Source organism: Ochotona curzoniae, unplaced genomic scaffold (assembly GCF_017591425.1).
Source record: "Ochotona curzoniae isolate NIBS_2020 unplaced genomic scaffold, NIBS_Ocur_1.0 patch353, whole genome shotgun sequence".
Lineage (NCBI taxonomy): Eukaryota > Metazoa > Chordata > Mammalia > Lagomorpha > Ochotonidae > Ochotona > Ochotona curzoniae.
This window is the reverse complement of record NW_024466921.1, coordinates 29,377-56,029: the sequence shown is the minus strand read 5'-3', so window position 1 is coordinate 56,029 and position 26,653 is coordinate 29,377. Positions and strand designations below refer to the sequence as shown.

General features: G+C 40.4%; 1 protein-coding gene across 2 annotated transcripts in view; it reads left to right on the top strand.

The window, feature by feature from the left end:
- LOC121167249 (limbic system-associated membrane protein) overlaps nt 1–26,653 on the top strand; it is a 611,964-nt gene that overhangs the window by 569,530 nt on the left and 15,781 nt on the right. The window contains exons 4-7 of one of the 2 annotated variants that reach the window (XM_040996667.1): nt 2,587–2,721; nt 10,685–10,805; nt 11,254–11,402; nt 18,213–18,248. In XM_040996667.1, the coding sequence (XP_040852601.1) occupies nt 2,587–2,721; nt 10,685–10,805; nt 11,254–11,402; nt 18,213–18,248 (441 nt within the window). The remainder of the gene's footprint in view (nt 1–2,586; nt 2,722–10,684; nt 10,806–11,253; nt 11,403–18,212; nt 18,249–26,653) is intronic. The other variant, XM_040996668.1, reaches the window with a different exon arrangement.

Genomic DNA, 26,653 nt, shown 5'->3' with positions numbered 1-26,653 from the left:
GTGTTAGCTGGTATTGCTAACAACCATCTCTTCTTTCCTGTAAGCAGTTTCTTGTAGAAATTTAAAATGCAGGTAGGGACCCAAGATAAACTGTTTGGAAAGCAATTCAAATGTTGTAAGCCATCTTTAAGTATTTGTTTTCTCTTTCTTCTACTGACCTCTCTGTACCTATCTGGGAAGAGATGTTATCAGTGTGGAGCAGGGCAAGGAAGAAATGCTAAGATATTCTCAATTAAGTTGATCTCCTTGATCATTAAACTGCACCATGATTCTCAGAATCAATGAGTCTCTCTTACTGCATCTTCCTCCCCTCTCTCAGAGGTCCTTCTAGTGGGGACCAGGACTCAAGGTGTGATGACCTTGCCGAGAAGAATCAGGTCACAGTGGATGCAGAGGTTAGATGAGCCAATGCACATTTTATTGAGTTCTACTGGGCAACTTATACCATACTTTTGGCAGAACAAGCAGGCAGATAAAAGTTGCTAGCCAATTAAACAATAGCATACAAGGTACTCTAAGAATAGGTCTCAAGGAATTTGGGAAACAATCACCAGGTCTCAGGTAAGAAGATAAGTAAACATGAATTACAGGAACCAATACTGGTAAACAAACAGATCTAACTAGAAAAGGAATCTAACAGAACTTTGTTTGTACTCAGATATGTTCAGGCCACAATCACTAAAGGAAGAGGACTATGATAGAATGCCTCACACCTCTCTAGGCACGCTGTGCCAGTAAGGTGTCAGCAATCTCAGCAGGAAGTCTGGCGTCCGCAAAATCCTGTCTGCCAAGAATGTTTGAGATTTGTGGTCCTCAGACATTTGGTGGTCTGGTTTTGGGGTGGGGGGGCGGGAATTGCTCAACAGTCCTCTGAACTCCAGTTTTTGGTTTGGTTTGGTTTGGTTTGGTTTGGTTTGGTTTGGTTTGGTTTGGTTTGGTTTTAGTTAATACTAGCCTGCTTGGAGCAACTGTCAAAATCACTCTTAGTTGTCTTGGTGTTTGTGTTTAACTATAAAAATTTTGGCAACAAGTAGACATGACTCTTAAGCCATTAGAAGGAAGTGTATGCCAAAGATTACTTTTCCCTGCTTCAATCCAAGTTCAGTCCAGTAAATCCAATCAAGTGGCCTATAACCCCTTGCAAAATTTCAGTTTTCTTCCCTCCTACATTATGTATTTCATGTTTCTTCTGCAATATATAAAATTGGATTTGACTGCTTGTTTGAATTTGGGGAAGTGAATAATGGCAAAAGGATTTTAAAAAAAAGGTTACTTTTTATAGATAATACCCAGCTAAAGCTATAGATTGATTCTAAACTAATCTCAGTAGATGCATATGTTAGATAATATGGAGAATTTCAGAACAAAATAGCTTTATTCCTACTGATTATTGTTGGGATTGCAAAATTTCCTTCAAATTGATGATACAGACAATTAAGTAAAGACTTGAAGCTTTGGGTACTCCTGAGAGTTGAATCATAGGATGTCATCAGAGGCTTTGTGTTCCACTGGGAGCCTCGTTAACATGCTTAGCTGACATATTTAGAAAGTGAATTCATCTCCATGCTGCCTGGCTTCTATGTCGATTTGGCCATCAGGGAATTTACAGAAAAGGAAAACAGCTTTTGGCATTTAGGCAGAGCTGTTAATTGGTACCATTTGGTGTACAATGACCGGGAGCAAGATTCGATGGGGCAGAATTGTGGTCTTGGGCACCTTCCCCAGCTGTTGTACCCATTCACAAGTAGCAGCAGATTTTGGGACAGTTCAATTTAGTCAGACTTCAAACCTACTGACTTCCTGGTCCAACCCTGGCTAATCTCTTCCTCGGTCAAATTCTTCCCTCTTTAGACCTGCCTCTCCTCCTATTCCAGTCTATTTTTTCTTTCTTACTTCTCTTGGTCTCCCTCGGAAGAAGTTTGCTGTACTTCTCATTGATCTGGCTCATGCCCTGAATTCCTCAGCAGTGACAGAGCTTGATAGAGAAAAGAGGAAACCCCTGGGCAAAACAAGGTTTATCACATGTTGCTTGTGGACAGCATTCCACATAATCTGGACAAGAAGGGTGGTGTCCAAGAAGCCATTTCTCTAATAACCATTTTGGTGGGAAGCTATTTGCAGCATGGTGTACCTGATAATGGCCATCTAACACCCACAGGCCAAGTGTGCATTTCACGACTGTAGGGAAGTTTCTCCAGAAGATGAGCAAACACTGCAGCTTCTTGCCCCCAATTCATACAACTTTGGAGTGAGACATATACTCCCACAGAAATCCTTGAAGAACTGAGCCAAGATTGTTTTGTATGTGACATATGTGGGTATCCCAGTTTTGTTTGGTGTCTTTTTCTTCCAAGGCCCACTTTTCTCTCTTTCTTACCAGTTATTCCTGAAAGCACTTCTCATGCAATCACATTCACAGGACTTCCCGTCTTGGGATCCTTTTCCACAGAATCTGGATTCAGACAAAGCACATTGTCAAATTATTGAAAAGCCAGGTGGATTTACTGCTTTTACAAGGAAAAATGAGGCAACCTACTGCATATTTTAGACTTTAAAAAAGCATTCATATAAAACTTTTTTTTTCAGGAAGAGAATTTGAAGGAGAAGAAGAATATCTGGAGATCCTTGGCATCACCAGGGAGCAGTCAGGCAAATACGAGTGCAAAGCTGCCAATGAAGTCTCCTCGGCAGATGTAAAACAAGTCAAGGTCACGGTGAACTGTGAGTATGGCAGGAGCTCACAGGGACTGTGTGCCCTGGGCATGTCTATACCTCCAACAAATGCTAACGGTTCCATTGGGAAAATGGTGTTGCATTTCAAACAGATGCTCTGATGGTCAGGGATACACATTTATACGTTGGACAGGACTCAGGCCTTACTCAAGCATTTCTAAATATAACCCACAATACACTTAACAATAGCTTTCTCTCTTTTTGCTCAGAACACAGAATAAAGAAAACATGATCAGGCAACAGTTACATTTCTGAAAATCATAATTCTAGTCTTTGTGTAAATGAGGGTCATAAACTTTGGAAAGAGCAATGATTTAAATATGCTTCACCTAGAATTTCCCTATTAGTGCATTATTTCTCACAATGAAACATTGAAAGATTTTATTTTATCCTTTACTATTTAACTACTTTGGGAACAAATTCAAGCCAATTTGGTTAGATAACATGTGTCCCCACTGCCTATCAGGGATGCTTGATAATTAATTTGGTTATCTATTTGTCCCAAAGTCTGGGCATTAGAAACGAAGATTTCACTGAGATGCATAGGTAAGTGGGCATACTTTGAACTTTTTAGATGAAAAGATCCTTAGATGTAGTTCAAAAGGGGGGGGATCCATAAGATGTGTGTCACCCAGCAAAAGGAATAAAGAGAATTTGTTTATCCTATTCAGTTAGGAGTGACTTTCTACATAACTCAAGTCTCCACAACACATAATTATGGCTTGTGACAGCAATAAAGGGATGCCTTGATAGTTCTTCCAATCTGTGCCTTTCATGTGAGCACATACGCACACATTTAAGCTACATCAAATGCATGCATGCACACAGATGTGTATGTACAGACATGTATGCACACAGATGTGTATGCACATGAATTTCAGTCTGTTTGGAAGTATGCTTTGGTTGTGATGAATTGCTTTCCATATTGTAACCTCCATGCAGTTACCCAGGTGCAAGGAGCTTGACAGAAAGTCTGTCTATTCTCAACAAGTTACATATCATTGACTCGGTTTCCAAGTTGGAGAACACTGAAGTCAAGGAAGGAAAGTTGCCTATCCAACACACCATAAAAAGCAAATATAGAAAAGGGATTTGATGTTAGGCCCATTTGACCCTAAAACCCACATTCTCAGGAGGAAAAGGAGTTTTTAGTTTTTCACAACCACTATGTATAGCACTGAATTAAGACATTTTCATTTTATATTTAATTCTCAGAGTTCACCTGTATCATGAGTTGTGCTTCAGGAATTTGAAAACTGAAGCAACTTAGTTAGGATGATCCAGTCTGTAGTGGATCTTAGTGTTTTGAAACAGTTAGCAGAATCTTTCCACACCACAGCTTGGAGAGTGCTGTAGCTCTGATTCTGCCATGGACATTTATGGATTCATTTCCAAGAAGCAGGCGACAGCATTTGATGAGCTCTGTAGTGCTTTCATCCTTAGCTGTCTCCAAAATTTTTAGTAATAGAATTTTGAAATGCCACTATTACTATTCTTTTTCTAGTGCTGGGTGTGTTTCAAAGACCCATTAATGATTTCAATGTTATAAAATGCTCTAGGACTTTTTCCACATGAAAGGCAATTTCTCTGGGTGTTTGTATAAGTTTATAATTAGGTTAGTGAGCCTCTTTTATGTATATGTAACCATGCCCTTGCCTTCTACTCCTTCTCTGACTTTTAGAGTCAAGATTTCATTTTCTCTTAATTGACCTTCATCTTAATTAGATTTCTGAAAGTCCAATCATGGAGTAAATAGAAAATATTTATGCTTCCATTGTAGGAAACATCAAAGTGGTCTGGATTGCAGATGGTTCCCAAGATCAAAGCTAGCTGTCTGGGCCCTATTATTATTAGCGCAATTAGTCTGACATTGCCCCTTTTTCACTGTCCCCAAAGTGTAATTCAGAACAGAAGAAAATACTGATAATTTTCAAGAAAAGACTTTTATGAAAATGTGAGCTTTTCCTAGTGATAAGGGAACCACAGAAGAATATGGTCAGAACCTCAAGATGCCGAAAAGATTCCTTACAAGAAATTATAAGAAAAACTATAAGGGGTTTAATTAAACACCCAGTATGACTTAATCAGCAGGCTCTAGCACTTTTCTGACCTTACAGAAACTGCTCAGTAAATGTTTACTAAATGAGTAGATGAAAAAACTCAAGGGTAAACTCTGTCCTCTTAACATTTCTCCAAATTTCATAAGTGATACTGGTCACAAATCAGGAAAGTATTATTTTTACTTAAAATCACCTTTTTTTAAATCAAAATATCATAAGCTGTGAAAATGTCACATTACAAATAGCCATCACACTAACTGTCCCAAACAATTCTTCCCACTCAACAACATGTGTAGCAAGACGTTTGAGTCACCAAGATTGAATTACAGAATCGGTTGAGCCTATTAAAGACCCTGCATACAGAGAAACATGCATTAATAGCCTTGGTGCCTCCTCCAAGTCGGCCTGCTCTGAAAACGTCTCATGATGTACATGGATTCCTCTTCCTTTACAAAACACAGACTTTAGAATCAAGTCAGGATATCTGAATGGCTAAGATAACTACTGGCTGAATATCGTAATGAACAAATCCTGAGTACCACTGTGGCAGCTTTTTTTCCCAACAACACTTCATTGATTTATTTTCTCAGCTGCCAACAGATGTTTATTGCAGGGCACTGAGAGACTGAGTATAAATGAGATCTACAACAGTTTCTCTTGTCAAGCTCACAACCTGGATTCCATAGCCTTTCCTTTTCACTTCTCTTGATAACCCTTCTCCATACGAGGTCAGTGGCATTGCACATATATTCAGGAAAATGTGAAATCTATTTTCTAAATGGAGGGAGGCCCTTGAGTTTACAGAAAGCTAAATTGTCAGCTGGAAATCTCCTCATTTAAATATGCTTAGTACACAGAACTTCTGGCTTCCTGTATTTCACCCATAACAGAGCTGCTAATTTCTTCTAGCTTTAAGGACATCATATCCTTTCTTTTCAAGTTCCAGGTGTTCTCACAGTATCGCAGTACAGCAGAACTGTTTGCTTGTGAGTCTGCCTCACTTTAGTGCCTACTATCCTTGGAGTAACATTTAGCACAGAATAATTCTCCAGTTAATACATACCATTAGCTTTATTTAGGTCCTCTTTTTTTTCTGGTTTCTTCTGATCCCCTGGAGAAATTTTTCTCAACAGCAGCTTCCAGTCCTGAAACTTGGTTCCTTCCCACCTGTTATCTAATGTTCCCAGCTAAAAAGTTTTCTTTTCAAAAAGTTCACTTGATCCTGCTTTTCACCAGCTACTTTCTTCGAGATCAACTCTTGCTCCACTCTGGTGCCTAGATCTAACCAATTCAACCAACACAATTCTTGGGACACATGGGATGGTGGCATTTCACAACCGGCATGTCACAATGTGATAGCCATTTCCCTAGAGGAAGGAAAAATTGCCACAAAACAGATAGCTGGGAATGGGCACACCTGGTGTCTCTAGATAACATATTGTAACTAGACTTTTCCACAATTTGTTTGAAAAATAGCGAATGAGAGAATATTGAGAAAATATCTGTTCAACATGCAAGCAGACAATATTCTAAGCTGTCCTTGCTGTTCCTTTCCAGTGACCATACTGGCCTTAAGTTTATTCTGGTAACTTGGAAAGGTATGAGTAAAGATATTCTCTAATGTCTATGAGTGTACTATGAGAACTTCCGAGCAGGTAGTCAGTGAAAATCCAGGATTCCATTACTTTCTACTGTAATTTTGCAATAATTATCTGGGTGCCTTCAGAGTACCAAAGGTATCTTAATTATTCCATGTGCATTTGATGTAATCATCATGATGGTATTGACAAAACAGTGGGAAGGTATAGGAGTCTGATCGGCCCTGCCAAGGAGGGATGTTTATCATAGGTGTCCATTAGTATATTTGTTTAGTATTGTTTTTGTTAAAACATGCCTTTACTTATTTTGATTCCTGAATTCTCCATAGATGATGCCTTTTTTTTTTTTATTCCTGTTCTCTGTGTCTGCTGTCTCATTAAACCATCACATAACAAGCTTGGTAGACAGTTGATATAATTTCCATGTAGAGAAGGTAAAAGCAAAGCCACAAAAATCACTTGTGAAAAAAAAAATTCACTTCTGAGTGGCAGGCTTGTTATTCTAATATAGGCCTTATTTCAAAGACCCCTCCACCTTCCATGAAACCATGTAAAGATGAGCCCAACAAGATGAAAAAAAATCACTTTGGATGTTAAACTGCTCTCCTATGTATGATTTGGTTGATATTCACCTCAAACCTGTCACATAGGCAGGGAGCTGTCACCATCTATAGTCATAGGTGAGAGGCAGTCATATCTGTGCTAACAAGCTAAACTGAACAGGTGAAAATTGGGCCCATACCTTCTGACTCCCAATATGGATTTATAAACTATGCCATTGCATGCTATGCCACTATTTGTATTCAAAGAGAAGAATAGTATTTGGTTTTCAGGTTACCCATATTTTACTGTAAATGATATCTTTCCTTATTAATATATAAAATTGAAAACATTTGTGCAAATAGAAGTGGCTGAGCAGAGTTCAGAGCATGGGTGTCAGAACATGACAGGCCTGATCCAAAGCTGTATCCTGTCCAGTACCAGTAATAGGACTGTAGACAGGGAACAACCCTCGGTAGGCCTGTCTTCTCAATCCTAAAACAGGCTAATAGCACTCCCCTCCTAGAGCCATTGTTCAGAAGAAAAGGATATCTAAACCACAGTAAAGTACTCTCACAAAGTAAATAATACCTAATAAATTCCTTCTTTAGTTCAGTTTATTGTATACTGTTATTCTCAATATTAGGAAGATGAAATCAAAGCTAATTTATTTTCTAGGCCATTGTCATTGTTATCCTATTCATTTTCACTGAAAGAGGCTTATTTGTGATATGAGAAAAAGAATGGCCTTTTTAAAATATTTTCAGAACCCAAAATTTCAAAATAATAAAGATTGGAAATATCCTCAGACAATTGTAAGCTATTCCAAAGTCCTGTACAACAGTGGACCTCTCTGTGCAATATTGTTATGAAGCATGATTTTTATTGTAACTGTACTTTGACCAAGAACATCTATTAATTACCCTAGACAGGCCACAGGATAATTTATAATAATCTTTCTTAGCCTCTCTTATGCAGAATTCATTTGTGATAAATGAAGTGCAATTGAATTAAATTTTCATTTCCAAAAGACACAAAAGAACATGCCTGAACTATGGTTTCATTTGAGAAGTATAAGGGACAATAATCTCAGTACTCATGATCTTACCTTGGCACAAGAGAATTGTTTAACTTTTAAATAAATAAGCAGGTGGTTGGCCATTTTTAATTGGTCAGTATCCCCCTGACCTGAGATTTATGTGCTCTGAAGTATCCAACCCTAGTCTATTGTTTAGCCATCCAGAGCTTATTTAGAATTGAAAAATAAGTGAAAGGACTAGTTTGGAATGCACACATGCTTCTGTTGTCAGAGATTCCGGATAGAGGCAGCAGCTTAGTGTGGGACATCACACACCCTTGACCAGGGACTGCAGCAGGCCTTCCCTTTAGCAGCAGCGAAGACAGGGGCCATATTAGACCTCTGGAAGGAGAAACAAAGTACTTCCACTAGAAGCCCAGAGACAATAGGGCAAAGAAGAAAACCATGAGCCAAACAAGCCCGATATTCTCTTCCCAGATTTGTTTATTTAGGGAAATCATTCCTTCTCATATTCCTTTTGTAGGTGTACAAAATAAGCACATACAAAGGAGTTTCTAGAGTAAGTAAAAGCTCTCCAGAACCCTTCAACTTGGCCCTGTGTTCCTGGTATCCAGGTAGAGTAACCTGAAGGCCACCACTATGCCAATGTTATGTTGAGGCACGTAGCTGTATGTCAAAGGTGACGGTAGAATAAACCCCTGGTTTAGGACTGCTTTAGCAAAGCAATGTTCATCGTTAGGGATTCATCTCCTAAAATCTGTCAATCCAGATGCTCACTAACACTAGATAAAACTCATTTTACAGATTGCAAAATTGAGTAAACCAACAGAAGCACAAAAAGAACGACCCATCTACCTAGCACCAAGGACCACTCTGCCATAGACTGTGAATTCAGTGGTAGCATAAGAACCTAACATTTGGAAGGGAAGTGAGGATGAGAAACTAGATTTCACCGAGTGTTTTCCTGTAGATCCTGTAGATTCCTCCTATGTATTTTGTCTCAATGGCATTGTTTAGATGTCTAAGCCAAAAAAAACCTGGCTGTTATTTTTGTTGACATTCCTTCTTTACCCCTCTCTTTATATTTAATCCATTGCTTATCTGGTGAGGTCTAAAGCCTCATATAGTTTATCTCAACTCTGTCCTTTTTTCCTCCATCCTGTTAATCACAAAGCTTAAGCAGACCCCAGTGAACCCTTATCTGTAGTTTCAACACTTACTGATGAAAGAAATTGAACCAGTGTAACTCTGGGAAAGATGCTGGACTTTCTAATGAGGAAGAGAGCTGGAATTTTAAGCTCAGCTCCATCACACTTTAAATCCAAGTTCATGAACTCTGTTCTATGCTTCATACATCTACAACACTAATGCCAACACCAGTATCACCGATTATTATTCTTTGAACTAATGCGCACTCCTGGCCTGCACAACCCATTACCAGATTTAAAGATGGAACTCTTGTGATCATTTAAAACTAGCTCCCTCTCTGGAAAGAAACATCAGTGTTGGAGGAAGCACCCCTCCTTGTGGATGCTCTTCCAGACTATAGGTGTAGTTAACAGTAAAGTCAGTCCTAGTGGCTCAAAACTCACATGATCAGAGTCCTCAGGAGGCAAACACTTATTTTTTTGAGTATGAAGAAAAATTACTCAGAAATGAGAATGACAGAACAGGTGCTAAAGAGTCAGAGATTAAATGAATTGTTTATATCAAAGTTTACTTTTCTAATTGCTCTAAATTAGCTTTTTTCCTCTACAAAGTCTAAACAGATTGTTTGGGTCTTATTTTTCCTTTGTGTACACAGCCAAATTGCCATTTTCTTCTGACCTTCAGGTAGAAAAGTTCTGTCCCCCTTCAAGGCTCATAACCTGCACAAACATGGCACCAGCAAGCCCATGAGCACACTTTTCTGGCGATGGGGACATGTAGGCACTTTCTCGACCTTATAGGGTGACTGAGAAGAATCATAGGAAATAAGAGTGTCAGTTGTGGTTCTGAGCTCTTTTCAAGGCCATTTTAAAAATTGCATTCTAGGCAGAAAGACTCAACTCACAATCCTCAGAGTAGAAGACTAGGAATTCTTCTATGCACTAGGATGGAATTCATACTTTACTATCTCCACACCTCGCCCATACCCAAAAAATGTAATTTACCAAGCTGATGCTGATGACGGGACACACTGGAGTACAGGAGCAAAGTTATTTTGAATAAGAAGTTAGCATTATTTCTTAATTCTTAATTCTCAATATGAGGCTGAGCTTAGATCAGGAAAATCCAGCCTTCTATTCCTTTTCATCAGATTCCTCAATGCCATGTGAAATACTATAAAAACATTGAAATCACCTTGAAGGAAAAGAAAAAGATCAAATTATAAAGTTAGTCTCAAGTCTTTTTGTGTCATTAATTTGTAATAATAATATATGATACTATAATAATTGATGATTTATTGGCATAATTGATGGGTCCTACAACCATTTCCATAAAGCCCTGATAAATGTCTCATTTAAGTGAACTAAATAATTCTTATTGTGATTTAGTCATCTCTTATTTCTCTTGTGATAAGTCCTGCTTAGCATACCATACAATTCACATGAAGAAAGCTTTCAAATAATTCTTTTCCTGCCTCTTTGCACTCTGATCGTCCTTAACTCTTTCCCGATGGAAACTGAATGTTCTCTGACTCACACCCACTCATGTGCCTGTCCTCCCTACAGATCCTCCCACTATCACGGAGTCCAAGAGCAATGAAGCCACCACAGGGCGACAAGCTTCACTCAAATGTGAAGCCTCAGCAGTGCCTGCACCTGACTTTGAGTGGTACCGGGATGACACCAGGTATGTACCAAGCCTACTGTATCCCTACTACTGCGCTAGGTAGTCCTAGAGACCCCATGGCAAAGTCAAGTTCACTTGTAATTATACAGATCTGGGGTAGCTGAATCTTCCTTTTACCATCTCTTGGCAAGTGTGTTGAAACCTGTTGGTCTGAAACCCAAAAACCCCTGAGTGAAATATAAACATGAAAGCTGGTTCTTTAACAGGCAGTGCCCAACTGCATGTCCTTCTTGCATGAAGTGAAGCCCCGGTGGACTCACCCAATCCTGAGTCTTCGCCATTGATAGATATCAGTCCTGATCATAGGGATGGCACAATAAAAATGAAGAACTGAGCAAACAATTCTATTCCCTTTCACTTCTTTCTTTTGATGTAGGGATAGGGAAGGAATTACTAGGGTATGCCTTCATCTTTGTTCCTTTTTCCGCATCTGCTTGTGTACTCATAGGATAAATAGCGCCAATGGCCTTGAGATCAAGAGCACGGAGGGCCAATCCTCGCTGACGGTGACCAATGTTACTGAGGAACACTACGGCAACTATACCTGCGTGGCTGCCAATAAGCTGGGAGTCACCAACGCCAGCCTAGTGCTTTTCAGTAAGTATGCCAAGGCAGAGTCCTACTCGGGAGAATTAAGTTCTCACAAGGTAACCTGAAGGTCATTTCTTTATCCGTGAAAGGTAGACCTACAAAGATGCTAACTGAAACACACAGGGCTCTCAGTTCACAAATGGAGTGACTTCTCTCACTGTTCTGTTTTACTTTCACGTCCTGCTTTGTGTTTTGTTTTCTTTCTTTCCTAGCTGAGTACACTGTAGGAATATTCAGATAACATGAATGTCTTTGGTGGGGGTCACTCTGAGAAGCAAAGTTGACCTGAGAGACTGGTAGTGGGTGGCAATTAGAAAATGTCAATGATGAGGAAGATATGGAAGAAAATCCAGTGAAAATGGTTTAGGTACCAGACGGGAGATGTTGAATAATAGTGTCTTTTTATCAGCCCAGGAGGAAAGAGAGAACATATTAATTAAAATATAAAGTCTAAAGGTGATTTAAAATGTGGCTACAGAAAGGTTTCCATATGATGACAGGAAGCATTGCTTTTCTGATAAGAATTGGAATTTTATGAAAGGAAAGCATTTCTCAAAACCAGAGAAGATCCTAAAAGTAGGCTGAAGAGCTGTTTCTGTTGCTGATATTACTAGGATGCTTACCTTAGAGCCTTGCATGTTAGCATGATAGAGCCAAGTTTCTGATTCCCTTAACTTCTTGGGAGGTGACTTTGAGTTTAGGAACAACTGATACAAACGAATGGTGAATAGGATTGTGGGAAGGTAATCACATCTGGACAAGGAACACCATTACTAAAGAGGTTAAAGAAGCAAAAAATCAGCACAGTGGACCAGGAAGTTCTGTTGGACTAAAGGAATAAGTCTAAATAATGTACTATTGTTTTATTTTGTACTGTTATTTTAGACTAACAAACCAAGTGGAAAGTTCTTTTCTGCATTGAAATTCCATGACCAGGATGGATATCTTCATCTCACTTGATTCATTTAGATCAGCTTTCAAGGAAATTTTTAGAAAAAAAATCAACCAAAGTGAGAGATGTCTTGGATTTAAATGATCTAAGCATACTTCAGGTCTATCTGCACTATTACAAAAAAAATCCTCACACATTACCTTAAATTTCAACTTCAGTTTCTCAATTCATTGTCCTTGGTGGGTAAAGTTTAATAGACTATAGCTATAAAAATGCTGCCGATGTGACTGTAATGTTCAAATCGCTGGTTACATGTTTCCAGTAACCAAATATAAGATGTTTCTTTTTTGCTTCAGCTAGAAACATCCATATCTCTAAACAACTTAAGAAAATAGTTTATAAATATGGTTGGTTAGTGCTCCTTCCTGACATTGGGTATTCCTCAGTCGGGTGGAAAACCTGTAAAATCTGTAAAAGCTGTAAAAAAAAGACTGTAAAATCCAGACAAACGCACAGTGTCCTAGTTAAGGCACACAAGGTATGCCTCTCAAAGTTTAATAAGGATTGGATTAAAGAAAGTGAGCAATTGTAGGAGGACATTGTGACCCTGGAAGGTCAGTGAGCACAGGTTTGCAGTCCATTGGACAGTATTTGCATGACAACAACCAAATGACTACCTTTGGTATAAACAGCATGTAAATGAGAACACCTGGTGGAATATACAAAACAAAAGGAATTCCAATCGAGAGGGAAACAGTACGGACTCTCAGTGTATAAAGTCTGATGCCCCTAATAAACTTCGGCTTTGACCATCAGTCAGGGTCCACGCGTGTTATTATCGGCTCCGTGCACCAAGTCCATCGCTGCGGGACAGTGACAAGCAATTACATATTTTTTAAAGATTTATTTTCTTTATTGGAAAGTCAGATTTACAGAGAGAAGGTAAAACAGAAAAATCTTCCATCTGCTGATTCACTCCCCAAGCAGCCACAATAGCTGGAGCTGAGCCAATCCAAAGCAAGGAGACAGGAGCGTCTTCTGGGTCCCCCACACAGGTGCAGGGTCCCAAGGGCTTGGGCCATCCTTGACTGTTTTCCCAGGTCACCAGCAGGCAGCTGCAAGGGAAGTGGAGTAGCCTAGACATGAACAGGCACCCATATGGGATCTCCGAGCATGCACGGCAAGGACCTCAGCCAATTGGCCACTGTGCTTGGCCTGCAATTACATATTCATATGAAAGTGAATTTCGTTCCTCTCCTGCCAAAACAAGGAGTATGCCCATGATATATTTCAAATTATATATGGTATTGCCTACAGAGAGAGAGGAAGGGGTAAGAATGTAAAAAGATCAAATTATTGGGGAGGAGAGAAGTGTGGGCTGGAGGAAAGATCACGGGCTCACTGCTGGTGGGAAGGAAGGAAAGCTCAAGTTCTCTCCCACCATTGCCTTTTCCCAAACATCCATCCAAAGATCTAAGTTACAGAAATGCCAGGAAGGTTACAGGATTTGTAAACTAAAAATCAGAGGATTGGGAAAATAGATCATGCTCATGAGCACCTTTGATGATTTGGTAGCTGTGAATTAGATGAGAGCTAGCAACACCAGTGCTAGGCACAGTGACAATGGCTTGGGATATCTCCCGGTAGAACAGCAAACAGCTCACAACAGCACACAGACAGTAGCAGTGCGAGTTGGTAGCATTCAGAGGCGACACACGCAACGCATTTAGTTAGGGATTGATTATGGCACTTCTTACTGATGAATGGACAGAGAGACCATTGGGTTCTGAAATGGAAAAGCTATTTAAATAGTTCCAAATGTTAATCTGTCACCTCCTGGAACCAAAGCCCACATATGTACATTTTGAACAGGATACCCCGCTCGTTTTCTAACAATAGCGCTACTCCTATGGCAGCACCAACTCTACTACCACCAGTGAGGAATAGTCGGTGCATTGTTGAAGCCTGTTGGGCTGTAGGATTGTGTTTTTGACACAAGGAAAAAGTGAGTGAGAGAAATATGGAGGGAAGTGAGAAGGAGAGGAGCAGTGGGGGGAAAAAAGGAAAAGGAAAGTACGGGTATGTGTATGAGCAAATGGCCCATTGCTTAGATCCAAAGTCAAGGAGATTCATGGAAGGAAGGAAGATACTGTGCAAGCAAAGGTCATGGTACTTTTCCTCAGGACACTGTCAGGAGGGCAGAAAGGTGCTCACAGCTTATTCTTTGCAGCCGTGGACCTGATGGAAGCACTGTGTGGGCAGCAGGACACTCTGCTGCCCAAGCCTGTTCGGAGCAGACACGGCAGCTGGCAAGCTGCTGTAACGCAGAGGTAGCAGGTTGAGGCCCAGAGCCTGAGCCCCTGAAGGGTTTGTGATTATTCACCATTGCTGGTCGGTCAGCACATTCCAATCACATCCATTGAAGGGAGGTGCTGACTTTTTACACAGTGTCAATTTATGGTCACTTAGCCTCTGCAACATGCATATACATCTCCACTCTATTTAATACTGATCTCCAAAGGGTTCAATCTCATTGAATGGGTGTGCAAGGAAACGCTGTATTCCTAGTCCAAGACTTCCTCTGTGTGAAGCACTGTCTCTGTGACAAACACTAAGCAGCTTTATCTTTGCTCATTCCTGTTATGGAATTGGATCACACCATTCAGAAAAAAAAATACAGAGTCAGATTAATGTCTGTCTTAACATTTGGCCTAAAGTGGTATCACTTGGATTAACACACTTAGTATATGACAGACTGCAGCCTGTGTGGAGAACAAGACAAAGGAGAAAGCAATGCATCCAGCAGACAATGCTTCACATAGAGGAAGTACTGGGCCTCTGATGATGCCAAGGGAGGTAGCATTGTCTACACATGCAGTGAAACAGATTCTGTGTTTCCACACGAATGACCAGGATGCACCCACAAAAGTGATAGGTCCATTATGTTTCAACACATATATAGAGTTAGTTTAATGCAGTGGGTAGAAAGGAAGAATAAGGATGACGATCTAAGTGTCATCACTTCTTACCAACTGAGTGCTTGTAGTATTGTCTGTACCGTGCTAAATATTTCCTATATGTGATCTCAGTCATAATGAAATCCTGCTAGCTACTCATTTTTCTCCATTATTTGAGAGGTTGAGTAATTAGCACAACTAAGTAAGGCAGAATTTGAACTTGAAATACTGCGTTCCCAGCGTCTCTAGACCAATATATTACCTAAGTGTGCACGTAGGCAAAAGTATTAGAACCTGTGTTTTGTAGTTGAGAGGTGAAGTAGTATCTTAATTGTTCCATCCTTCCTCTTTCCTACCTTACCTCTGCTGACTGCTCTGCTTCCGTTTTTATTTCCCTTGCCTTCTAAAAGCTCTGCTCTGCCACCCCAACCTCATTTCCAGTAATTAGATAACTTCGTGTTAGAAAACCTAGTGCTAGTGATTCTTTATAATAAAAGCTTCCTCCTCTATTTCAAACAGAATTTTAAGTTACCATCTCAGGGCCTTGATATTTAATCACACACCATTTGATTATGCTGGCTGAAATTTGCCAAACTCTTTTAACCAGCCACTTGTACGTGCTGCATAGCAAAATGGTTACACCTGAGATTTGAACGCCAGCCATGCGTGAGTTGCAGCGCTCACCAAGCACTAGAGTAAAGCTTAGCATTCCATTCTTTAGACTTCCAACCAGCTGTTGTGCTATGTTGAATATCAGCAGGCCAAGGAAACACAAAAGGCACGAAGCTTCTGGCCTTCTCTTCATTTTAAAGATCCAAAGTTGGAAATCTTTTTTAAGTGGTGCTTACTTTATCCTCTTATGGGATCCCATAAATCCTGGTATTAACTACAAAACAGCAGCAGAATAATGGTGAAAGAATAAGAGAAAAAAGCTGGGAGTGGAAACATCTAAGGAAAGATAAGTCAATAGGATAGAATTAAGGGAAAAAGAATGACTAATGGGGCATGATAGGTCTAAAATGATGATAATAGGGTGGACTTAAGACGATAATAACAACTGGGAAGCTATTGAAAAGGGGCGGGTGGGTAGATGGTTCAGCACTACAAATGGTCTTCTGGAAATGAGGGCAGAGTGCACTTGACCAGCTGTGAACAGTGTGATGAGAAAATATTAAGCTGAGTCATTTAAACAGACTGAATAATAATGGTAGTAATAAAAATAAAATACAGCACAAGGAGTATAATATGGGACGGTGGTCTCCAGCTGCTACATAAATGCTGAGGGCTGTTTAGCTATTTATTTTCAAAGTTGGAAACTTAATACCAAATATTCAGTGAATGTTTAAACCATTTTTCTACTTGACACTTGTGTAACTGAGATACAGTTGTTCACTGAGCTATTATTGACTTGCTCCAGCTTAATACACTTAGAAAACTTTCACTTTTAGCCTCAACTTTCAGTCAGACTAGACAAAATCTCACTCTGCAAGGAGACCGAGTTTGTTCAATATACAGGTGTGTCAACTTCAATCATAGCAAAGTCCAGGTAAAATCTTTTTTTTTCCCCCTAAGCTTGCCATGTAAGATTGCAGGCAGATCACATTTGTACATATTGATGTGTTTTTCTCTTTGCTTTTGATATCTGTTGTTCTTCATTTCCCATTGGACTTAACTGTGTACAAATGTGAAAAAACATGTCAATCATTTTCATATTATACTAGCAAAGTTAAAGAAAGCTCATGAAGAAATGGAGATGAAACATGGTACATGCGTTCCTTAACTTTTTGAAATATCCTCATAATGTTTGGGGTAGCAAATAATGCATCCTATACTTAGAATTTGGGCTTAATACAGCCATATGTTAAATATTAGATCTTCCTCTAAGGCTCCTTCAGAGGGATATTCTATCAACATGCTTGACTTAAGCTTCAGATTGTGAGAAACTTTTGTAAGCTCATATCCTGAATTCAAAAGAAAAACACTTCTCAGCAACAAGTATCATCAACCAAATTTTATTGATCAATTTCAGGTGCATTATAGACTAATGTATACTTTGGTCATTATTTTCATTACTTTGGTCATATTTTTATTACAAACTCAGATACGAGACGACAGGGAGGAAGGGGAGGGGGAGGAAGGGGAGGGGGGAGGAAGGGGAGGGGGAGGAAGGGGAGGGGGGGAGGAAGGGGAGGGGGAGGAAGGGGGAGGGGGAGGAAGGGGAGGGGGAGGAAGGGGAGGGGGAGGAAGGGGAGGGGGAGGAAGGGGAGGGGGAGGAAGGAGGAGATGGTGCTGCGCCAATCCGAAGCCAGGTCTCCCACGCGGGTGCAGGGTCCCAAGGCCTTGGGCCATCCTCAGCTGCTTCCCCAGGCCACAAGCAGGAAACACGGAAGGGAAGCGGAGCTGCTGGGATTCGAACCAGCACCCATATGGGATCCTCGGGCTTTCAAGGCGAGCTCTTTAGCCACTAGGCCACGCCGCCGGGCCTGATTTAGTGCTGCTTAAAATACGTGTTGTAGATTCTTGGCTATTCTGATAGGCACTACAGGGCTAGGAAGATTAAAGGAGTCAAGGGATTCCACGTTCCACTTGTTAGGAGCTAAAGAGGCAAGAACCAGGACCAAGAGACATCACCTGAACTTGATCACGACTATAAACATGCTCTTCTCTAAGAGATCTAAAATCTCATTGGGAAATCTTTCCTGCAGAAGGTATGGTTCTGAATTCAGGCCTACCTCAATCTTATTTTTTTCAGTACTTTGTAATTTTCATTTTGCTAATAGCTCTGTTTGATCTTCAGTGTTCACTGGAAGGGCAGGCAAATGCTTTGTGGAAATTATTGTTTAGGCATGGAAGTTCATCTGCCTTATGATTGTTTGGAAAGCTAAACCTAAGATATAGTATACACATATTCACTTTATATATAATTATGTTGAAACTCTGCATGATGCTTCCTATTTTTCCCTTTAGAGCGTGTGTTACCCACTATCCCCCACCCTGTTCAAGGTCAGTATGATTTTTATCACTGTAGTTCTCTCAGTGGATCTGTAGTTCTGTCACTGGGTCATTCTCCAACATCTATTCTGTAGAAAACTCACGAGAAAGGAAGAAACATTCAGAAACCTCATATACAATAGGAACAGATCATTACATTGAGTCATGAAAAGAAAGACCATCAGTCGTCCCCCACACCAGCTGACAAGAAATTATGATGGGCAGAAATCATCAGTGTGTGACATAGTCCTCTACTCCACATTTGGAAGTTGATAGGCGTGTAAATCTAAAGTCACTGATAATTTTTTTAGAAAAGATTTATTTATTTATTGGAAAGTCAGATATACAGAAAGGAGGAGAGACAGAGAGGAAGATCTTCCGTCCAATGATTCACTCCCCAAGTGAGCGCAACGGCCGGTGCTATGCTGATCCGAAGCCAGGAACCAGGAGCTCTTCCCACACGGGTGCAGGGTCCCGAGGCTTTGGGCTGTCCTCAGCTGCTTCCCCAGGCCACAAGCAGGGAGCTGGAAGAGAAGCGGAGCTGCTGGGATTAGAACCGGCGCCCATATGGGATCCCGGTGCGTTCAAGGCGAGGACTTTAGCTGCTAGGCCACGCCGCCAGCCCTCACTGATAATTTTTAATAAAAATGAACTTAGATGTAGCCCAAAGTTAAAGTCAACCTGATTATATCATGTTAATTACCTTTTCTTACAATATTGTCCAATTCATAAGAATTTTCCCTTAAAAGCATAAGCATCTTGGAATATAAACAAAATTATATTATTCTATATTCCTTTTCCTAGAAGTTTCAAAATGCTTAAATTAAACTTTGCCTCTTGTCTCACATTGACATGCAAGGTGCAACCACCACTTCTAGCTTAAGGCTATTTAAAGACAAATTGGCAAATAAAATTAAAACAATACCCTCAAAAGTTCTGAAATGAAACCAACCTACCATTGAAATTAAATTCCAGAAAAGTGATTTGCAAATAGCACTCAAAGACCTGAGAAAAAAAATTGGAACTAGGTCATGCAGGGCCTAGTGTAAAAAAAAATAAATCCAATTAAGCAAGAGTATAATACACGCTATAAAGGAAATATCCTCAGAATTAAAGATAGAAAGCCAATGTTTTATACCTTTAAAGAGATCATATTGTATTAACACTCATCCAAATTAAAAATTAGAGCAAAATTCTATGTAGACATTCAGATTGTCAACACTGCAATGTTTGCATATATGCGAATGTATACATATGTAAAACTTGTTTTAATTCCACTTGAAATGAGGACTATAGTTTGCCAGGAACAACTAGACAGCTTAATAAAAGTTATTCTTAAATTTTAAGAAGGATCCAAACTCTTCTTAGCATAAAAGCTCAGAAGAACTCGAATAAAAAATTTTCCTAAAACATTAATGAAATCTGTCTCTTATTCCACTCACTAAAAATAAAAATGCTGAAATGTGCAGGTTTTCAGACTTCCAACCAAACTTAGTATTCACAGAAAATATCCCAGTTTGAATTCCTGACATGCCACGATTATTTTAAGATATTTATCTTCTAGCGTGGCTGAAGTGACTGACAACATTTTATCATGTTGCCATCTTACAAATAGCTTGACATGAAAAAAAAAATGCACAGGCACACTAGTTCCATTGGATAACATTTTCAAAGAGGGCATACTCCACCCAAGATGAGCTTTGAACTGTATCACTGTGATGCCACATGTCTTTATAGGCTACTTTTGCAGCCACAAGCCTTAATATTTACCAGATCATGTATTATGATTTTCACAACACCAAGCAAGATGAAGCTAGACACTATTCACAGAGGACAGCTATCGGATATTGAAAAACAGTCTGGACAAGGCCGATGCATGCGGATTTTGTTGAACTTGGCATTTCCCACAGACTGAACTGTTGCTTGGAGAATGACCCTAGTTTGATTTCCGCATTGTCAGTAGACTGTAGTTCAATTTCTTAGATTCAGTAGTTTTGGCAGATTGTAGCTTACCTTACAACTAATACTTTGGGCTTCTGCTGGTAGCGATCGAAAAGCTGTTCATTCCAGGCTTGGGACAGCTGGCATGAGAGACGCCTATGCAAAGAGTTCCCTCCAAGTGAACGCTACCCTCCCAGGACATTAACTTCGTAGGGATTGGGTCACTTTTCTCTTTCTCTTGGGAATCAAGAGGCTACCCATTTTGAATGCAGTTCACCAGGGAAAAAATACTAAACCAACGGGATGCCTAATCCTTTTCACGGTGCCCATTAAGTACCCAAACACTGAACAACAAAAAAAGTCACTGTGGTCTCTTAATTTAAGCTACCTTCATTGAATTAAATATCATAAATTGTCATGGTCCATACTGAATCCTATATTTTATTTCCTAACTGTAATCATGTCTCTAAGCAATTGCTGGATATAAATGGACTGAAGAATTTTGAGCCAATTAATTTCCTGAAGGTGCTGGGTAGGCAGAAAGCCACAAAGCTCTTTTTTCTGTCTTCCTGTGATACAAAGAGTCAACATAGGCTCCCCATTTCCAACCTAACAGAAATATGTAATTCATTTTGGTGGCTCCATTGTTACCATGTCTCACTGGAGGGCCGCCTCTCTCATCCCCACCCGGCGGGGCTTATCAAACTGACAGGGGGTGCACAGCAGCCTCGCAGCAGGAATGTGGTCCCAAACCCCTTCAAGCTGTGATTCAACAAAAAACAAGTCTCTGGAAATCATAATGCATTTCCCCTGGGTTTCCTTCATCTTATTGCTTGATTTTCTGCAGCGATAATAATAATACCGGCATTCTACCAAAGGGAAATGTGTATTGATTGGCTTTGCCCAATCAGATTTTCAAAAGTCCTTTCCTTGTCTGCCAAAAGCAAAATCCAAAGAAACAGAAACAAAAAGAAAGTGTTACTTCTCTGCTTCTTAATTTTAGAGATATAGTATTCCATCCTTCATCTGTTTCTGATAGGTGTTTTCTCCCATTAATTTTAACTTAGATTTAATTTTGAAATGAGTCCTGAATTGCATAGATTTGCATAAACAGCTCTGACTATATTACTGCAGAAAATCCACTGAATTGTAAAATGAGAAAAGAGTTGACTCTAAGTATCTGAGAGAGCTTTGCTTACTTTGGTTCATGTGGCTGCTGGCCTCTGGATCCCGGCAGCCAGGTGTGCTCCCCCCATCCATCGCATAGCCTGCCTTTGTATGGGGAACATGCATCCACACATGTCCTTAGCATGAGCACCATAGGTTCTGAGTTGGGTGATGAATCCATCCTCAGAAAGTTAAAACCAACATAAGGAAGTGAAGAGGACAAGAAGAAACCACTCTTGTTCCCAGAGCTCTCACGTGAGAAAGTCCCCTGAGCTCTGGGCTGTGTGCTCAACCAGCCCATCTTTCTCCTTTCACTGCCTCTTTGAAAAAAAAAAAACACACCCTGGAATGTGTCTCACTGCTTTGCCTCCCATCTGATGATTTATCCCAAGTGAACAGCCTTTCCATTCACTAACTCCGTGTGGCAAGTGGGCTTGGGAAATGTTGAGATTATCTTCCACATTCAGGCGTTGCACTGGGCTTGTTCACAGCTGCTTGCCATTCAGTCCCTGTTTTTCCATTGATAAAATGCATTGCACATGGCTGGGTTTGCATGATTAATACAGCTGTCGAAAGTTCTCTCTGAAAATAAAACAAAGCCCCCCCAAAATTAAAGCAGAAAAAAACATTAAACGTCCAACCCACAAACAAACCATGTTTTCAGAAAGCTGAAACCAGTCACGCATGTACCTTCCCAGAGGGAGGCTGGTGTGCTCGTGGCATTAGATGAGCCCAATTCTACGCATGGGAGGAGGAGGAGATGTACTTGTCCTCTCTCGGCACGCCCAGGGTTGGTTCTTAAACCCAGACTCCAGAAGGATTGGGCAGAAAAATGGGGAAAAGTCCTGAGCAGATGTCACACTGACCACTGGACAATCCCAACAGTTTGCATGCAGGGTTTGAGTGAGAACACATCTGTCTTCAGCCTCTTAATGGAACAGCAGTTTCACCTGCTCTAATAACGGTGCTAGCAATACTAACAGCGATAGGTAACGTACCTATGGGGCTTTGCAGGCACCAATAGAGTTGTAAGAATTTTACTCAATCATTAATGCCCCAAACACTACCGACAAAACATGAACATTCTCCCACCCTTTTTTATGATCAAAGCACACCCAAATTCAAGTCTACTATTTTCTTAGCCAGACACATATATAAATTCATACAGCACTGTAAATTACCACAGTGTATACGTGCCTGTTCATTAGATAGGCGTCTAATGAATTTTAAACCTTCATCTAATTTATGTATTATAACACTGAGCCACTTTAATATGCATGCATTTTAACAAAGTCTATTTTCAGATATGCTCAACACATGGAAAGATGTATGCCAACTCACAGAGATTTATATGGAAGCATTCATCTTTTTAAAAACACGAGCAGAGCTATCTGGCATCGGCACATCTCATTTCACACACTTATTCAGGCTGATTTACATACACACCTCTATTAATCATGGATAATTACTAGGATTGTTCTCTGTAATTCAGTTTTTCCAACTGTGAAATGGGAAAGAAATTATATTTTTCATGCCTGCAAACTCAAAGTGGTATTTTAAATAGTATACAAAAGAGAGGTTCAATTTTCCAGTAAGAAAGCATATTGAATTTTAAATAATCACATTCAGATACGCATTTCTCATCATTTCTAAAGGCAATGATATTTAGAAGTGCATTTGTATTGTATTGCATGGACATTATCTAGATAGAAGTTCAGTGTGGCTTCATTATAATTAGATGTGTATGGATTTGTAGGATTCTAAAGTAGCTACACTACTCAGCTTAAATATGGAAGCATTCCAGGGCTAAAGGTTTTTATTATTATTATTATTATTTACCAACCTCCTATTATCCCAAGGGGAAATGAAAAATTGCAGCTTTCTACGGTGTGGCACATGGGCCTCCACACACTTTAAATGTATGTCTGACCTATGCCTTACCTCCTGTCCTTCTAGTCCAAACTCATCTTCCTAAAGAACTGCCCCCTATTGCTAGCCAGACAAAGATAGGAGGCATACCCAGGGCAGGATTCCACTTTCAAATTCCAGGATCTTTCAACAAACATTCATGGAAAATGAAGTTTATTTTGATGCGAACATTTGTTAAAATTCAGACATACAAGGGGAACTTTGAAAACTCCTGGAAATGAATATTACAAAAAAAAAAAAAGACGTGTGGATTTCAACACCTTTTTCATCCAATTGAACTCAGAGGTCAGTTTCATTTTTCCATGATTTTTTTGAAGTCCTCCTGTGCTTTTCCCCTTTCCTGCTTGGTGACAGAAACCAGGATCTGGCCTACGTGTTTCCCTCATGATGGAACGTGGGCAGCCACATCGACATAAATTTACTGTAAGATCGTGAGCCCTAGTACACAGAAAAGCAAGCAAGGTTTAATCTCAACACCCAATTCCCTGATTCCTTCGCTGAGAACAATAGTCCTGCTTCCTTGTGATTTCCTTCAGTGGCTGAGAACCGAGTGGTGTGGTTATAGCGAGACTTTACCCACTGTCACTAATTTACTTGTGAACCCAATGATTCAGAGCCAGTTGTAATAGGTGAGAACTTCTCATGTCTGCTTTATATCTTCCTGCCCATCTTTTCCTTCTGTTTCTTAAATTGTTTATTTCTTAGCAAGAACTCCTACTGTATTGATACCATTATTTACATGTCCACCCAGGGCTTGAAATTCTTTTCTCTCAAAACTTTCATTTAGCTCTGCCTAAATGCCTAAAAATGCTTCTGTATTATTTACAGGCAGGGGGATTTGGGCTCTGGAGATGCCTTTCAGTGGCTTCCCTCGTGTTCCTCACCGGGCTCTGCTCACCCCAGCCAGCCTTCCCTAGCGATTTCTCTGCACTTGCACCTTGCTGTGTGCTATTTCAGCTTCTAGAGCCAGCAGGGATCTGAAAAATGAATATATATATATATTTTTTGAAAAATCCACGCTTCCACTAACTTTTAATTTGATAGAAATATTGCTCTTCTATGAGCTTTATGGGAAAAAAAATCAAAGTAACAATTACATTTGGGGATTAAGTTTAAGTAATTGGCAGTCTTGTCTTTTTAATTAAAAGGAATAAAGCTGCCTAAGAAGAGCTCAGTGAGATTTGCAGCGAGAAATTTTGGCAAATTACTCCAAAGAGTGAGCAGACTGGGAGCTTGAGTGGCCAGGAAAAGCTGACACAGACTCTGCTGGCCCTTAGAGTTGCACCTGCAGAGACGTGGCCTTGGTCTTTGTGTCACATGAAGGAAATAGCCTGCTGCCACAGTCATTGCTGGGGCCATCCAGGAAAGAGCTTAGCTGTGGGTTTAGGGTCTTCTATGGAAGCTGGAGTGTGTAGCGGAAGTGATGAGGAACCAAAATAGAAAAGCAGAATGTATATTTTTCAAGTATGAAATCATCTATTCAGTCCCAGATCCTGACATTTGTCAATTAACTATCCCCCAAAGTATCTACATGAACCATACACTGTCCTGGGCTGTCTCCTTTTTCTCCTGAAATTCCTATTTCTGCTGCCTATATTTCTTGATTTTGTTTTGCTCTGCATTTCCGCCATCTTCACTTTGCATGTCTTTGGCCCCCTTCACGGAAGAACAAACGGAATGTTTTCATGGTGTCAGCATTTCCTTCCAAACACTGCTTGCAAGGCATGTAAGCCCCACAAAACCACCATCTTTTCCATTTGCAGAGGGAGGAAGCACTCCTGAGGTAGCAAGACACAAACTGACCTTCCCAGCCAGTTCCCTCCCCATGCCACCTGTTCCTCACAGTTCTCTGTCATCAGCACAAGTTACGTGTTGGTATGACATTGCATGAACACCTCCTTAGGCGGAGAGATATCAGTGTGAGAGCTCCCAGGCCTGTATGCTGCCACATAGGAACACGCCTGCCGAGTCAGGGCACAGCATGATACTGTGAGTGTGGTTTCCAATTCGAGGTATTCATATTAACAGATGCATGATGGGAGTAGGTGACTACTCAGTGAGGCTCTACTGAGAAACATCAGCTCGTCCCCACCACAGCAAAGTGGGAGCCCACACCTTGCAAGTCATTTGCCAGGCTTCCTAATCGTGCTATGGTGAGACAAACACTGATCCATTTATCACAGCACTGACCATTTAAGAGCAGTGCCTCATGCTTACCACCCAGACATGATGTCTACTATACATGTAAGCTACATGTATAAAGTAGAAAGTACCATTATCTTACACATGTGCTCACCTAGATATTACCTCTAGTACATACATGTGCTTACCACCTAGACTTTAGCACGTACAAATCTGTGTGCCTACTGCCCAGACATCACACCTAACACACACATGAGCTTGCTTCTTGGACATGACCATGAGCATAAGCAGAGAAATAAATCCTAGCCATTTGTCCATGCCTTGTCTTTTTTCTGCCCCATACCCATCTTAAGGATTCTGAGTAGCCTATCCGCCTTCTAAACCTTGAAGTTCCATTAGAGCTTAACTCCCTCAGAGGCCTCTGGAACACCTTGTGGATAAGGAGGGGCAGTCAAAGCAGTGGAAGAGAGCTGTGCCAGGATTAAGTGTTCCCATCTCTGCCATGCTTTTTAACTTGTGTATCATCAAGCATTCCCAGCCATGTCCTATGTTGCGAACTTGATCATTCTAACTTGTTTTTTCTTAAGAGAAAGGGAGGGAGGGAGGAAGAACCAACCAACCAAATACTAACTTGCGCCTCTGTGCTAAGTTGCAAGCTAGAGGATTTGGGGAAATTTATTTTTCCCCTTGGAGTTCCATACCACAGGTAAGTTCCTCACTGCCGATGGGGTAAGGGAGGCAGCACTGTGAAAGGCTGAGGGATCTGACTCAGGGGACGTGAGCTCCCCTTGAGGGCCAGATCCTACCATTCTAATGCACTGAGTGTGGGACTCTGGTTCTGCATCTGTACGTACTCTCCACTTGCTTTGCCTTTGCTTCATAAAGATTCTTTTAGAATTCTTACTTTCTTTTCTGTATGATTTCCAGTCATTAGGAACACAAGAAAGAGCCCAAGGTTCCAACAGGAAGTTAAAGCAGATGTTTGCCCTTGGTTGGATTATTTCATAATATACAAAACTTTGATGACATTATACATTTACTAAAAAGAAAAAAAATGCTCTAGCAGCCTAGCTCAGATGCGGGTCTTTGGGTTGACTGGAGAGCAGACAGGGGTAGCCTGTGAACCAATAGCATTTACAGACCACATGAAGCATCAAGTCTCCACACTGAACTTGCTGAAGCCCATGTTACAACACCTGCAAGGGTACCTAGGGATGAACAGAGCAGACCAGGGCACA